The sequence below is a fragment of the Carassius auratus genome, chromosome 14 (assembly GCF_003368295.1).
Source record: "Carassius auratus strain Wakin chromosome 14, ASM336829v1, whole genome shotgun sequence".
NCBI lineage: Eukaryota > Metazoa > Chordata > Actinopteri > Cypriniformes > Cyprinidae > Carassius > Carassius auratus.
The window spans coordinates 20,719,163-20,737,042 of record NC_039256.1 but is presented as its reverse complement, the minus strand read 5'-3'; the positions used below and the strand labels follow the sequence as shown (position 1 = coordinate 20,737,042).

At 37.7% G+C, this 17,880-nt stretch overlaps 1 protein-coding gene across 1 annotated transcript in view; it reads right to left on the bottom strand.

The window, feature by feature from the left end:
• The window catches only part of LOC113113317 (glypican-3-like), a 117,628-nt gene that overhangs the window by 22,476 nt on the left and 77,272 nt on the right, over positions 1 to 17,880 (bottom strand). Inside the window, exon 6 of the mRNA XM_026279436.1 lies at positions 16,353 to 16,464. Coding sequence (XP_026135221.1) covers positions 16,353 to 16,464 — 112 coding nt within the window. The remainder of the gene's footprint in view (positions 1 to 16,352; positions 16,465 to 17,880) is intronic.

The following is a 17,880-nucleotide window of genomic DNA, read 5'->3' as shown; positions in this document are numbered from 1 at the left end:
GAAAAAAACATTACGCTTCTAATGAACAGATAAAGAATAACCGCTATTGGATGCTACTCTAGGACAGGGTTTTCCAAACTGGGGTGTGGAAATGTGTTACATTTTTGAAATATTAAATTGGAAACTCAAGGGACACTTTCAAGTAAATATTTTTGGTCAAAGAGGTTTGGTTGAAAAAACGTTTTGGAATCCTTGCTCTAGAAAATGTATCGTATAACAGTATGAGGTTAGGTTTATGGATTTGTTTTCAGATCACAATTACACTGTAGATGAACACTGTCAAACAGAGTCATGGGGAAATAAATTTGCAAGTGCTAAAAGTCAAATATTTTTTCACAGTGGTTTCAGCATACTGTGAAAAATGGCCAACACGATGGGTGGAAGCTAGTTAGATTTACTGTACAGGCTATGAGTAATATCTGAACCAATATCTTAAAAAAAAAAAAAAATTGCAGAACTAATAACAACAGAATTTGGTTTTGGATTTTATTGGTAGCTGACATTCTATTCTTTTACAGTATAGCAAACTATTTTAAACAGCATTTCGTGAAATATTTTATAATTATTATGCATAACATGTGAGCTGATATGATTCTATATTCATTTAAAAAAAATTGTCACCCTGCAGGACCATTTTAAAAAGTGTAAAATTTGTTTAAAAAATTTCAAAAGAAATCTATTTTGACCAGATGAAGAACCTTGACTTCCAGTATTATTTTTAACATAAATTCTTGATGTTGTTAAGTATGCATCCACCAGTTATTTAGATTTAATTTATGGTTAAACAGACCAGCTGCTTCCTGACAAAAATTTAATTTCATAAATTGCTCAATATGCATTATGTGTGCGGCATATGTGCTATGTATAAAACTTCACATTGAGGAATGATTTTGAGCATGATAAGGTTAAATATATAAATTTAAATGATCTCATCAAGCCATTCATTTCCAAAAGACTTTATGTCTTTCTTTTTAAACAGTACTGCATTGAAATAGAGGCATGCATAAAAGGATAAATGTTAAATGAGTTGATTCCTACATCGACCGCTGTTGTGTTTTGCCAAACTATAATTGCTGAAAATTCCATCGCCCCCCTCTGTCTTCTGCTTTTCCTTTAATCTTTCTACTCTGTCTCCCTCTTTTATTGATTTCCTTCCGATGTGCGGACACAAGCATGTGCTTGTTGATGTTGGTTTTTTTCGTCGCTGTTGTTGTTTTTGTCTACAGGAGAAAATTGAGATCAGATGGGTCTGGCTATAGATGGCTTCGCTCTGAAACAAATCATAGGGCAACAGCTTCTGACCAGCACACAGCTCTCTCGCTCTCTCTCTCTTTTAAAAAATGGATAATTATTATATTATAACCCTCAGAAGATAAACAGGCCTTACTAAACATACAAACCCCTCCATCTGTGATTTAATGTCAGCACATTCTCAGGAGGTCGGCAGGGAAAGTCATACAACATGTTCCACCAGATCTCCACACAGGCTCTATTCAGGCCTGAAACACAGGAGGCACAGACCGCCTCTGTTTGAACAAGTCCGCAGGGCCGGTTACAGCAGTGACAGAGAAACTGATTCATTTATGCAGCTTGCCCACCGGCAATGACACGGAAAAGCATAAAACGGACAAAACACGGCTGATAACGGTGTGAAAATGAGCTCGGGATAGCGCCACCTAGGTGAACCACACTCCCTCAATGACTTGTGCTGTTCATGAAACTGAAATAACAACAACGCGCCTGTTTTCCCTGTGCGAGGAATGGGCCTTTAATGCACTCGGCTCTCTAGTTTCAACAGCATGTTTTTGGAGAGCTGCATGAGTCTAAGCCCTAAGCACATTTACTGAGGGCTCGGAATTCCTTCCTGAAGACCGTTGCCCAGTAACGACGTGAGACGGGCCGTCCCCACAAACCATTTCAACTCTGAAAGCAAACAGTCGTAAAGAGAAAAAGAGAGAGAGAAATGTGTATTTTAAAACAAACTCTAAAAAAGGTATAGAGAGAGAAAAGAAAAGCGAAAAGCTTCAGGACAACTGTTTGGCTGAGCGTTTGGCACTGGGTGTATGGAGAGTAGGCCGAATCGATGGAGCACAGCCACATGCCGCCCCACACACACACACACACACACACACATGTGCAGTGGCCAGCTGAGGTAGCACAGGATGCTTTGGTTTGGCTGGTTAGAGTACATTTCTGTACACTTCTGCTTTAGGGCAATAAATTGCATTGCATGCAAAGGCAGAATGCATTTATTTTGCTTACCGTGTTAACAAGTAACAGCATTCACACTGAACACAAAGCTGTGCAACAGAAGAACGTGTGACAACAACTAGTATTTTGGAGTCTATTTTTGTCACACATTGTGTGGTGATTTCAGCAGGAACACTGACAATGCACTATAAACTTATTTAACAACTCAGAGTTTTGAAATGTAGGCTTTTATGAAGCTATATAAAATAATGGAGTGAGTTATTTAACCATTGTTTGAAAAAAGAACAAATCTGTTACACAGTTATAGGCGCTCAAACACTATATATTCAGCAAGTCAGACAACTTAAGCAGTATGTAGTCTATGCTCTAAACACTGGGTTTGATTCCTTGGTAAATGTGGCCCAGCTCCTTATGTAAATTTGATTTTATTATGAGCAAATTTTAAGAATTCAGAGGTGGAGCTGTGGTCTGACAGACCGAGTGGATCAATACTGAATGCTGGACGATGGTCGGTTAAAATAGCTTTCAAAGGTTTGGGTTCATAAGATTTTTGAAATAAGTCTCTTATGCTTACACAGACTGGATTTATTTGCTAAAAAATACAGTAGTAGTATGAAATAGTATTACAATTTAGAATAACTGCTTTCATTTTGAATATCTTTTTTAATGCAATTAAAATTTTATTTATTCCTGTGATGCAAAGCTGAATTTTCAGGATCATTACTCCAGTGTCACATGATCCTTCAGAAATCATTCTGATATAATGATTTGCTGCTCAAGAAACATTTCCTGTTTTTATCAATGTTGAAAACAGTTAGGCTACCTAATATTTGCTAAATACTTTTGTGAAACTGTGATATATTTTTTGTCTGAGACCTTTAAAATGGTCCAAATGAAGCCTTAGCATTGCATATTACTTATCAAAAATTAAGTTATGATCTATTTACAGTGGGAAATGTACAAAATATCTTCATGGAACAGGATCTTTACTTAATATCCTAATGATTTTTGGCATAAAAGAAAAATCGATCATTTTGACCCATACAGTGTATTGCTGGCCATTGTTACAAATATACCTGTGCCACTTATATCTGGTTTTGCACTCCAGGGTCGCATATAGAAATTTGCATAATGTAATTTGCATCTTTCAGCTGACCTTATAAAGCCCTGTGCCCTATCATGTAATAACTGTGGTAACAATTCCCATTGGCCAACACATGATAAACACTGATAAATATTTTCAGTTACTCAACACATTAACCCCGATATCGCTTTCATTTTCTCAGATCAATACTGTCAGTGTGAGAACACAATGTTATGTGTCAGATGCAGTAATGCTGCTGCTATAAAACAAGCCTGGCGTGTACTGGAGAGCCTCAAGGAAGCACAGAGAACACAAATAAAACAAAATATGCTTGATAAATCAACTGGAGGACTCCCCTCCTCCTCTTTCTCTCTGCGGTCCAGAGGCTTCGGGAACACAGGGCTCATGGAATGCAGCGGAGCTCAATGCAAAAAATGCAATTAGTGTCTGTTCAGCCATGCGATCCCTTCTTTCCCTTACTGCACAGAACGCAAAGGAAAACTCAGCTCACAAACTCACAAAAGGCCAACACATGGCGAAGTGCTCAGCCGCGAGAGAGACGCAGTGACCACAGGCCTGTCGCTAAGCCCCACACCAGGCCTGAACTCTGCTCAGGGTCAGCGCTCAGAGCAATATAGTAATGCCACATGGCAGTTTACTGTTTAATCAAGCAGACAAGCAATGGAGCGTACAAGAGGAGAAAACTCACAGAAGGGTTTCTGGAAATTATAAGACCATGACTAAACAATGATTAGCCCAGCGCAGATCTCATGCAGAAAACCTGCTGCCGCTGTGATGATATGGTCTTGTGGGTGAGTGTTGCCTTGGGGTTGCTACGATTCTGTAAATAAAATACATATCATGTTTTTCTACATTCCCTTGCAACTTCTTGAAAACCCCTGAGTTATTCATGTATTTGAAGCACAAACATGAAGAGTGTGTTATAAAGTCAAGTTTAAACTTAAAGATAAAGGTTTGTTTTAATCTTTAAACTGATTTTTGAACAATTAAAATATATTTTTGTAGTAAAAAGCACTTAGAATATGCCTAGATTACCTAGAAAATGAGACTTTTTAATCTCACAATACAGGTTTTTGACTTTCTGACTCAGTCCTACAATACATCTCCAACACTGACAAAAAAAACAACAAATCCACCTACTGTGGAGAAAACATGAGAGGACAAGACTTTTTCTTCTGGTAACCACAACACACGCTGTGGGGCGGCAGTGAGCAGCTGAGGGTTGTGTATGGCCAGGGTATAAAGACCCCAGAGGGGACGGAGATAAAGCCTGTGGTTTGGCCCTCGCACTGCAGCACCATATCCAGCGTGTCACCGCTCTGAAGTGAAACCCAAACAGGGTCAGGACAGGGACACGGCTTCCCTTTACATCAGCCTATATGTTTATGTGTCTGCGAGAGAAAGAAACCAAGAAAACCGGATGAGATGTAGCGAAGACTTTTTTCCATCCTAGCTCTGATTAGCATCATACCGTGTATTGTGCCTGTTCAAAAGGAAAAACAAGCATGTCTGGACTTGTGCCGTAGCTTGTGGTCTGTTCATATGGTGCTCTGCATGCTGTTGTACTATATATGAAACAGCTACACGTACATGCACTACAGTTCAGATGTTTGCGGTAAGATTTTTTTCTTGAGAGAGAGAGAGAGAAATTCTTTTTATTCGGCAAGGATGCATTAAACTGATCAAAAGTGACAGTAAAGACTATTATAATGTTCCCAAAAAATGTGTGTTACAAAAGAATGCTGGTCTTTTAGATTTTCTATTCATCAAAGAATCTGGGAAGAAAATCTATCACAGTTTCCACAAAAATATTAAGCAGCACAGCTGTTTTCAACATTGACAATACTGTTTCTTGAGCAGCAAATCAACATACACGTAAGAATGATTTCTGAAGGATCACGCGACACTGAAGACTGGAGTAAATTAGCATTGGATCATGAAAATAAACTGTATTTTAAAATATATTCAAATGCAAATCAGTTATTTGAAACTGTAATAATATTACTATCTTTACTGTATTTTTTTGCTCAAATACCTGCAAGCCTTGGTAAGCATACATTTCAAAAACATAAAAAAAATCATACTGATCCCAAACTTAATTTCCAGCACTGCTGTGCTTTAAACTGGAGCACTATGAACACTCTTAAATGCTCGCAGCGCACATCGTTCTTTAGAAAATAATCTGAATAATCAAATAAGCCTGGTGCTTAACCTCAGTGTAACTTCGTTTGAATTGTAATTTCCTCCATTCTTAAAATGATTACATTATGACCTCTGCCCTACATACAGCGCTTTTGAATTACCTCATTTATATGAATCCATCCAAAGGTCACACACATAAAAACAGCCACAAGAGTGTGTGAGGACCTTACATCCACTTTAGTTGTAGTGGTTCATACTTGAGGAAAGAAGGGATAAAACCGGTACATTTTCACTGTGTGAGTCATGGAAACTTCACTGCAAACCCGCATGCGCACACATTTCGTGCATTACTCAACATTTCATGAATTTGAGGTGATAAAGAGGGGGGTTTTCTGGACCTTTATTCCCTTTCTGTCCCAGCATCCACTCTCACCTGTCTGAAGCAGAGGCACTCACGCGAGACACAGTACGTCTGAGACAGATGAAAGAGACAGATTCATTTCCTAGAACCAATACCTGTTGGGACAGGAGCACAAAGAGCAGGCCTCCTCTAGCGGCCTGGGTGTGGGCTCCTCCAAAGATGATTTATGATTGTTTCACCACATTCGTCTGAATCAGTTCCTTTACAATCTAAACAAGTCTCTGTACTAGCTTCCCCAATGCTGTAACAAAGCCATTTATCAAAGAAAGCAAAACAAATGACAGATTTGTGTGCCTTTGAACAAAGGTATCTGTTGAAGAATCGGTCATTTGAAGAAAAAAAAAGGAAGGCAATGCTACACAGATTCAGAAAGGTGGGCTTCATTGTTGTTTATGTTTGTATAAAAATATGTCTGGGAGAGCTGATGAAATGAAATGTATGTATGATTTATCCCACGCTGTTCACAATAAAAAAAATAAAAAAAACTGAAGTCAAAAAAAAAGAGAAAAGAATTCACAGCTCTTTTATCTAGTGGTGTTAATGTTGGCATGTTTGCAGTAAATGCAGGCGATTGTTTGACAGAGCAGTGGGAGCTAAAAGAGTTTCTGATATGAGGGCTGCTAGCTAAATCTAATTAGTGTCTGAGGACAGGCTTTGCTTGTCTTCTGCTCCAGGGCTTGACATGTTATCGCTATCGTTCCCAGAGTCATGTGGTCTGAAAGCAGTGCATCTGATATCACCATCTGATTCCCAGCCCAGCATTCTCTCATGGACACACATTGTGTGCTTTAAAGCACTGGTTCTCAACTAGGGAGCCTCAGCAAACTTCCAAGAGGACTTAAAAATATTCATCCCCTCAAAAAGTGTGTGTGTAATATATAAAGAAGATATTTTGAAGAATGTGCTGGCTGCCCTTTTCCTATACTATGTGCAAAATGCTAAATGTAGTCCACATGATTTATGTGCTACGTATATATGCACTAGAGCCACACAATATGTCTGTGTGAGAATTGACATTTTTAAATCATAAATCATAGTGAGCTGAATGAATAATTCTTTGAAAAAAAACAGTCCGTTTCATAATTGTAATTACTGCTTGATTACACTTAATAACACACTAATACTTATTCAGCTAGATTTTAAATTAAAATATTTGATTTTAGCCCAAATTATGCATGTATGATTTTAGACAGCTTCAGTTATCTAGCCGAAAGAAGTGTGTGATTTTCTTTTTCTTGTCAATGTTGCTGTTTGATTAATTTGAATAACATAAGATACAGTAATTTCCCATTAAATGTCTTTAAGTATAACTCTGTATTATTTGTATTTCATATGTACAGGATTAGGTTATCTAATGTTATCTAAAATCCTCTTGTGTGTCACATAATTCCTCAAGCTCCTGATCTATAACCTCACCTCTTTTTCTCATTTATGCTGACAGATATAAGAGTATAGTATGATCTATACAAGCAGCTTGAAAAGATCCATAAATGCAGTCTAGAAATGTGTGTGTTTTTACAGAAACGTCCCACTGAAGGTTTATCTTAAGCACTGACAATGAGCAGTGCGCCACATGTGCACATGAGCGCTTCCTCCTTCCTCTTTCCTCTTTCTCGCATAATCCAACTGCTACATTATAGAGACATTGCTTTGCGCTGTGAGGCCCCCGTAACAAAAGGAAAGAGAGACAGAAGAGACCCTATGATGACCCTGTATGGAGAGGAAACAGGAAGTGAGACCTCTGACCCGCCGAGAGGCTCCTGTTGTGTTTTCCAGCAAGGGCCGCTGATGGAGCACCGCGTTTCTCTGAGGCTCCTCTCTCGGCTCATGCTGGGAGATACGGAGTCATGAGAAACAGCACATAGAGACAAATCTCACAGAGAGCCCAGGGGAGGCTTGGGTTACACTATACAGCCTGAGAAACAAGACGGCCGTAACCCTTCCACCTGTACGCCTCTCTCCCTCCAATACAATCACATCTCAATGGACTCCGTCTACAGCGCTCATAAGGAAACAAGAATCATGTTTGTCAGGAACACTGGCCCCCAGATGTGAGGCGCGGCTCCTGGTGGGGTGACCAGGGTTACTTTCCTAAACCATAACTACTCATATAAAACCAAGCTTAAAAAAGTTCATTAAATGCAAAACTAAAATGACATAAAACTATGTAAAACTACTATGTAAAACCAACCATTGAAATGTTTTTGAAAGAAGTCTCTTATGCTCACCAAAGCTTCATTCATTTAATCAAAATACAGTAAAACTGTAACATTGTGAAATATTATTACAATTGTAAAATAACTGTTTAAATTTTAATATATTTTAAAATGCAGTTCCTGTAATGCAAAGCTGAATTGTCAGCATCGTTACTCCAGTCTTCAGTGTCACATGATCCTTGAGAAATCATTCTGATATGCTGATTTGCTGCTCAGTATACATTTCTTATTATTATCAATGTTAAAAAGTTGTGCTGTTTAATACTTTGTATAATAATTTTATACATTTGATATACTTTTTCAGGATTTTTTAAATAAAGCTAAAACTAAAAAAAAGTAACTGAAATATTTTGCATCATTATAAATGTCTTTAATGTCACTTTTAACCAATTTACTGCATCCTTTCTGAATACAGGTATTATTTTTATAAATGGCATTTAGAGTATATATAATTTAAATATATATATATATATATATATTTATAGTATATAAAAAAAACTTTTATTTATACTTTAAATGCACTGAATTGTTTGCCTTTAATATGTGTTAAATGAAAAGGTCTTGATTATTTTAGATTTAAATTACTCTGCTAAAATTCAAATATATAAACAACCCATTAATTAATCTAAAATTAAAATGAAATTCGAAACCAATTTTAAAAATAGACCAAAGAGTAGACGTTTCAGCCCATCCATCCTTTATAATGTACAAAAAGCACTGAATAAAGCGTGGGCTGAAACGTCTGCTCTTTGGTCTGTTTTTAAGACACTTTACACTATTGTCTCTTATTCACTTTTGCATATGGAAAATAAAAAAAACTATTTTTGATAGTCTTTTTTTGGTCATATGTGGACAATTTCAGCTACCTGTTGGATTAAAACTTTCTTCTTTTTGTTCTACATGAGAACTCATTGTTCTTTTTGAGCGCGCACAATTCCTCTTTGATGAAACAAATTTTTAAACAATATTAAGAATCCAAAACTACAATAATCTTGGGAGAGACATTGACAATAAACGTTACGATAAGTTTAATTTCCTGAAGAGTTTGTTTGAGCAGTTCAACATTAAATCTTCTGGCTCAACCAATGGCGTGAGATTATCTGTTTAACTGCACAGCTGTAGATGAGGTGATACAGGTGTTTGGGAACACTTCAGCCAATACATGCACTTTTGTTTGTTTTGCATCCCTGAACTGATTTCTGGTCAGTCAGCGGCTCAGGAAGTTCCCTGTGTAACATTTCCATGTCATAGGAAGTCTTTCCAGCAGATCAGGATAACAAATATGTCCTGTTAGTAAACAGGTTTGCGGGTGACCATGTAAGGTGTAGTCTGTTTCTTTCTGCACAGATGAGCTCTGGTTATAGGGTAGTTGTTGGCTGGCTGTGTGGTAATTGTAGCCAGTGGGGCGGCTGAAGTGGGCGGGGGCAGACTGGTGGCAGTAAGGGGCACAAAACTTCTGGCCTGCGGGATGAGGGGGCTTTGCTGAGAGCACTGCTGGGAGGAGGGTCTGGGGGCTTCAGCCTCATTAGCAGGTAACTAATTGGAAGGAAAAGACCTCTCATGTGCTCAGCCGCTGACCTAGACAGCAGGGGAGAGAGGAACAGATAGAGAGGGGGATGGAGGAGAAGGAGGGAATATGAAAACCTACTATAGAGGGAACGGCAGTGGAGAGATGTAAGAAAGTGCCCAGAGGTTGCCCGTTTCATAGCTCAGGAGACTTCATGGGGTTTCATTTAACTATTAATTTTGTCTCAGATGTTGCTTTTAAAATTCCTTAGTGGAAATAAAAATAGACATCAATGAGACAATCAGAAACTACTTTGAAATTAGTTTCCAAACTACCTTTTGGAAAAGTCGTTTAACTTTAACCACACTACATGCCGCTAATAAAAAGCAGGTAACTACAGTTAACTAAGCTTTTAAGGAAGCAAAATCTCTAAAATGAACAAACTGGCTCACAAGTGAAATTTGCCTGTACTTTACAGAACTTTGGCTTCTCTCTATCGCCATCTGTGGTTGAGACATGAAATTGCATGATGTATCAAAAGCACTGATTTCTGTTTGAATCAATCTGATGGTTTTAGGTATTGTAGTTGTTTCCCTGTGATCAACACACTGAAACAGATTTGTTATTCCACTACAAGACCTGCTAACAGGAAGAAGAAAGTCCTACTACACTTGTAAAAATAAGGAGGTTTTTGTTGTGAACCATTTTAGGTTCCTCAAAGAACATCTTAGTCAACAGTTCTTAAAAGATCCAAATATTATAATTTATGACTTTTCTTAATAATGAATACAAATCAGAGTGGGAATAAGAAAACTAAAGTGGAGAATGACGCAATAACACGTAAAAGGTGACGTGTTTGAGAGCAAAAAAGCATAAGTGTGAAAAATATTTTTTAGAAAGTTATCTATATGGGAGTTTTTGATGCGAGGGCCACAGCAAATCAAGCCGTTGAGAACAGAGACATGCAAAGGCTATCAGAAGCGGCGCTGGGAAAAGGGGGTCAAACGCAGCCCCCACTTTACTCTGGATTTATGGAGGTCCTTCTAGACTGCTTTAATGTCAGGTTTCACAGGTGTCACGCGACTTCAAACGGACCAGCATCCACTGAAACACATTAAGCTGCTATTTGTGTATGTGTGTGTACAGATAATTTGCCTTAATATGTGTTTGTGCGTACTTAGACTCAAGCGACCATGGCAGGATTTGTTTAATAACCTTCAAACTACCACCCACAGTTAAACCTCATATACTTCCCAAACCATCACAGAAATTCAAGGACTCAGATTAAACCACTAAATTTCATATTATAAATAGTTCAATACAGATACATTTGGACTGAAGGTTGGCTGATTTTTAAAAGAAGTCTCATTTATTTGAATCAGTAAAATCAGTAATATTCAAAAGAACATTATTTGAAATAAGCTTTTTTTTACTATTATTATAGATGTATTTACCATCACTTCTGAAGAACATTCATGCATCCTTACTGATTATGAAAAAAAAAGTAAATTTGTCAATCACTGCCATCTTTTATCCTGGTGTAAACTTGGTTTTCATTTAGACAGAAGATTACTTGTTTATCTTTGGAGCGCATAGGCATTGATCTGCAACTGTTCCCTTTTTTAGTTCACGTCTGATGTGAAGAGGCCTTTGGAGCTTGGTACTTTTTGGTACTTTTCCTGGAGTAGATGAGGTGTGGAGTCAGCGGCAGCAGGACGTGAGGCTGCGTGCTGGAATGTGGAGCTCTGGTTTGTTTTTGCCGTCTGCTCTCCTGCCTTACCTGCGGCCCTCCCTCGCTCTCCATCTCTGCCGCTGGATCTAATTAAAGTGAAGGAGGGCTGCGGGACTGGAGTGTGTCACATACAACTCAACACAGTCAGGAAGGAGAGCGGGAAAGAAAGTGGGATTAACATGGGAGAAAAAGCATAAGAAATGCAGGGTGGAGTTCAAAGAGAGAGAGAGAAGAAGAAAGTGAGGGGAAAAAAATGCAGAGAAAAGTTTCAGTTCAGAAATGAGAGTGTGCGTGAAAGAGTTCTTTCCCATAGTACGCGAATTAAAAAAAAAAACGGAACATCTAATTTTTCACAGAACATTCCACAAACCTAGGACAACATGAGAAGTGACATGTAATATATGCTCACCTCTCTGCCCTACACATGGTAGACACATCTCAACGCTGGAGGGGACTTCTATAATCAAAGACCAATCAGATAATTGCAGTGTTTCACCACTATCCCCTGAGCTCCGCTGGGAACAGGCTTTTTTTGAACAGTAACTCAATACCCTGGAAAGTCCAGATGGTCCTGATGACGGCACTAGCGGAAAGACATATTTTCCTAAATATGAAAATCTAATTTAGCAATATGCGTAAATTAAACTATACATGTGAGGTCGATTTTCTAGACCTCTGTTCTTGGTACTCCAAAAATATAGGCTCTAGTAAAGCTCCGGTAAAAATGGTTACATCTCTGCATTTATCTCCATAGTGTCACCAAAAAAGCTAATTTTTTCAGTCAGATTATATCTACATATCAGATAACTTATTATAGCTTTATTCAAATCAACAAATCAACACTGATATGTTTGGCCTTACACCATGTCCTATCCAGGCTCAACGTGTTTTTTTTTTTTTTTTGTCAGCTGCTGGTTCCTATTTCACGCTAGCTAGCCTCAATAAATGTATAAACCTTAAACCTCTAATATATTCTGATTGTGCAGCTTTTTCGTTTTCATTCTGGACGGACAAATTACTTATGTCTGTCTGTGGAAATTTTAGAAGGTTTTTTTTTTAGCCGTACACTGATCTGAGGGATATTTATTAAGGTTAATTTTTAAGAGCAAACTGGAGGTTTTGTGGTTTAACAACTCCCCTCAAAGAAGTAAACGGTCCACAAATGACGCACCATTCTTGTATAAACACGAAGAGACGCTGCAGACTTTACAGATCAGCACGAGTGAATGTTTGACAGTCATGGGAACAAACACAAACACGCATGAAGACAGACGGAGGGTGTGTGCTCTGTGAGCTTCATCTCTGAAAACATCTCTGCCATTTCCGGCGAGCAGAAATACTGTAGATGGCTGATAAACACTATGCACTGTTACTATACAGTACATGTAGGGTATGAATTGAACACTTGCCAACCCGAATCCAGAGGCTGTTTAAAATCCTGCTGCACAATCACGTTTTTATGTCACATTTACTTTTTATCCTCAATAAAATATGTATGGGTTTGTTGGGGCTCCTTGGCATTATGGCCACATGTGAAACCCCTGATCAAATATCTAGGATAAGGCTTCAGCACTGCTAATGCGCTAACTCACTTACATTTAGGCCTGAGAATCATGTTTAGGCATGCAGATAAGAACACACAGACGCTTTGAGCACTTGCCCAGTTGGAATAGCTTGAGCACCAAGTCATTTTTTTCATTTATAGAGACGAGCTTACTCTAAACTTGGCCGCGCGCAGCCATTACATCAGCTGCATTAGGCGTGAGAAATCGGGGTCTGCAGAGCTGAGGGAGGGTAAAGTTTTGTCTTTTGGTGTTCAATGCACTCCCCGGTGTCACTCTTTCAGAAGGGGCCCATCTCTAGCACTGCTACACTAACACACTCTGGGACACAGGATTGTCATGCTGTATACCCCGGGAACAGAAATATTTTAAACACTGTTAAGAGCTTTCAAAAACCTTATTGCTCCATAAAATCAAATGGGTCCACACCCAAAATGTTTTATAGAACTACAACTGCTGGAGAACACTTAGAAAATGTAGCTCACACTAACAAGCCTCCCAGGCTAGAAGATGAGATCTTGGCTTTCTGAAATGCTAGGAAAAGTCTGATATGAGTGTGCTGTCTGTCTGCTCTGGGAAACAACTCAAACCCCCGGCTATTGGAAACAAATGAGAACACACATTAACACCGTGCCAGATAACACCAGATGTAAACTATTATCACAGGGCTAAGTTAAACTGAACATGTTTGAGTTTCTGCTGGTGAAGTAAAGGAAACACTACCAGTCGCACTAAAGCCTCGTTCACATTGACATAATCGAGGGAGGTCAGGAGACAGACGTGTCATGGAGAGTTAGTATGAAATCAGTTCTCTTTATGTTAAATTAAAGTTTATAGGGGAAGGTTTTAAATATAAAGAGCAGCAAACATAATCACGATGAGAAGGATTATCAATGCATGAACCAAAAACCATTGGTAGAAGCTGTTTCTTTGCATAAAACTTTGTAGACACACTGGAGCTCCATCTCCATCAACCCTAACTGAACATGAATGATTAAATAATGAATCATTTATGATTGATTTAAACAATCTCTGTTGTGGTGAAAGGTGCTTAATTAGTGTATGTTTCGGATTTCTGTGAAATCGGCCAGCGCTGTTGCTTATACTGTTGTTGTGAAATCGTTGTGTCTTGTCCTGCTCGGTCTCATTAAGGACAATGTGTACTGATTTGACGACACTACTATTCTCAGAGAATGTCATAGTAAAGATATCTCATTCATGCACACGGTTTAATCAACAACCCACACAAACATCTTATCCTGCATGACTGTACTTGTGAGGTCCTCACTGTTCAAAAAAAGCCTCACTAATAAAGCGAAACCTGTTGAACACAGTTGAACCTGTTTGAACTCACTAGTTACAAAAGCTTATAAATTAGTTGGTCAAAACATGTAACTAACCTAAAGAAAAACAATGGAAGTCTATGAAATAATACAGTGAAACAAACATGCGTCTACACATTTGTTTATGTGTTTATAGGGGCCACAGATGTGTGTATATACATAGAGGTCTTTTGAAATGCACTCTCCATTTGCCTACCAGACATGAACAGCACTGACATCATACAGTCACCAGATCTATATCATCTGTGTGTGTGTGTGTATAAACACTACATACATCAGCATGAGGTTTACACCCATGCTGCTATTCAGAGCAGCTGCACAATTTTAAGTGTGACATGGCTTAATTATGTTTCTAATACACATGACAGAATACAATGTTGGTCTAGGGTACATCTTCATTTTGATTGTGTGCGAATTATTGTCATGTACATAAATTATGTGACGTGTGTCTTGAAACAACAGCTGGACACTTCACAGGAGCTGCGCAGGAGGAAGAAAGCAGATGGGAAGAAGGTCACAGTGAGTCTTTCACAGAGAAGAGAAGAGAAGAGAAGAGAAGAGAAGAGAAGAGAAGAGAAGAGAAGAGAAGAGAAGAGAAGAGAAGAGAAGGTCTGTTTGTTGAGTTACTGAGAAAGAGAAGGCCTGTCCCATGGTAGACGTGACCTACAGCTCTTCTCCACTCATCTGAGCCGCTCTGATGTCTCTGTGGTCTGTTTAAACAAGAGCTAATCTGCTCACATGGGGCCATTGAGCATGGGGCCGCAGTGGGTTTCTATAACACACACACAAAACGACATGCAAAGCAACACGCACACGACTAAATAAACATGATTAAATAAAAATATGGAGTTGACTAGTAGTATTAACAGAGAAAATAAAGCAGACCATCTAACAACAAGAAACAATCTATGATAAAAACAAAAAAGGAATACACAAAATAAAATAGGACAAAGCGGAAACAAACAAAAACGTTTTTTTAACAAGTAGTAATAAAAAACTAAATAAAGCAAACAAAACAAAAACAGGTTATAATAAAAAACAACAAAGCAAACCAAAAAAAGCCGTTTTAAAAAATAAAATAAAGCAGAAAAACAAACAAAAAACAATACAATTCAATACAAATTAAATTAATTTAAATTAAATGACTGTCTAAAGTAAATTTGAAATTAGAAATGTGTGAAAACGAATAAAAGGAATAAATGACAAAGGTCTCATTAAGTAAATGAGTTATAAAATGAATTCGTTTTATTTTTATCCAAAGTTGTTTTTATTTTAAACACATCTCTTTCACCATTTTCACTAAATCCCTCCCTGTACCTGCCTTTAATACTTTGGAGTATTGTTATCTCTTCTTGCTCGTTGTATTCCTTATAAACTGCTTCAGATTAAAAAGAGTAAATGAATAAATGTATTGGAATGTAAATGGGAAAAATCAGGGCTGAATGTGCAAATAGCACACACACAGATTTGAGCTTTACTAACTGTTGCCTATAGCCATTCACAATGAGGTTGCATTGTAGCATACATTTAAACCCAGCCAAAACCACACATCCTGCAGGTAGAGAGGAAGCACGGAAAGAGGTGTTCTTTAGATCGCCCGGTGAACTTCCTGTGGATGAGCCAGATGCTGTTCTCTCAGGATTACCAGAGTATATACACAGAAAACCCTAAAGGGTCAAATATCACTGTGGGATCTCGGTCACAATAGGGAACGAACTGTACGTGAAATATAAGCAGACACACCCTGACTCACACACACACACACACAGTCAAGGTGATATGACACGCAGCTGTTGTTTTTTAAAGGCAGGCAGGAAGAAAGTGAAAGAAAGCGCCTCTGCTTTGTCTGCATTAGTATACAGATACCGGCAGCCCCTATAACACATCCTGATAATCTAAAAGACAGCACTGCCATAAAACAGTGTGCAGACATGTACATCTGTGTGTGTGATGACAGGCAGACGGTTATGACAGAGTTAAAGCAGAGGTGATGAGTTTATGTATGTCTGTATGTCTGTGCGATGACTGACAGCATGGCAGCGTATGATTATGTGCACTGTGAAGTTCACATGTAAAATAGTGTGTGCATGTTTTCAGATAAACAGTAACTCACCTGATTGATGTGTTTGAGTTTGTCGATGATCTGGCTGATGACGGGTTCAGGTGGTTTTTGTCTGGATTCTGAGCCGTGTGGAGGGACTTTCTTTATCCCTGGACCAGGAAACCTGCAAAATATAGACACAAATGTCCATTAGTCACATTAAAAACAAAATGACAGGTTTTAATGCACTGTGTTCATGAACTGAAAGTGATATATGGAGATATCGCACCTTTACTACAGAAAATAATATAATGTTCCAATATAATATAACTCTTTTTACACATATAATATAATGTATATGATTTTACTTATATTCACTTGTTTACCCAAAGGCTACAGCAAAAATACAAACAAATTAAAATTTTGAAATAATAATTTTGGTTTAAAAGAGAGAATTCACAAACAATATTCTGAGTCACAATTTTGAATCACATGGGTGTCAGAAAGCAACATACAAAACCACTGCTAGAGAAAACAATTGTGTAACTCATTTTAATAATTGATCATTTTATATCATTCACTTTTCAGCAGCAGTTCCTGGTTTTCAAAGGTATTTGACCAAAGCTGCAGTGAATGGCCACACGAATATGAGCACTAAAATTGGCCTCTACTGCCACCTAGAGGCAAACATGCGACCATAGGAATTTCATATGAGTAAAAATGAAACACAATAAGCCTTTAAATTCATTTTTACCGTCCAGCAAATTAATTAAATTATGCTGCACGAGGACATTCAAAGATTTCAAAGACACTACATGGCTTAAAAATATTTAAAATATCTAATACTGCATTATGTTGTTTTGTTGTAGCTCTTTTTAGATACACAGATACATACACTTAACCCAACAGTAAAACAGCACAACTGGGTCAGACAAGTGCTGGCATCTGAATGTTTCTGAGCAACTGGAGCATATGTTGGGCATCATCAACTGCTAAAAATGTGTGTGTGTGTGTGTGTGTGTGTCTGCGCCCAAGTGTTCCCCGATCCCCCCGGGCCCCTTGGACTCATGTTCCAGTTAATTACTCCCTATTAAAAGCTAATTAGTGTTGAAGCACACGAGCACATTGGTGCAAGCACTGAGGCGACAGAAAGACAGTGAATGACAGATCCGAAACCGTCACGACACCAACCTAGACTTATCCACTAAAGCCCATGCTCATCAAGAACATACACTCTACTTTCTGTGTTGTTACTTTCAGTAAAAAAAAGTATATATTTATGTAAAGTATATGTACTTTATATAGATTTTTACTAACTATTTAATTTTAACAATGCATACAATAGTAAAAAAAATACTAAAATAATACATATATATATATATATATATATATATATATATATATATATATATATATATAACTATATAATATAATATATAATATAACTATAAATATATATATATATATATATATATATATAACTAATTGTGTATATAAAATAAAAATAAGTTTTTTTCTCTTCCTGCACTGTATATGAATTGTATTTTCTTTGTTTTTATTTACTGTATTTATGTCATATTGTGCAAAAAGAAATCTAAAC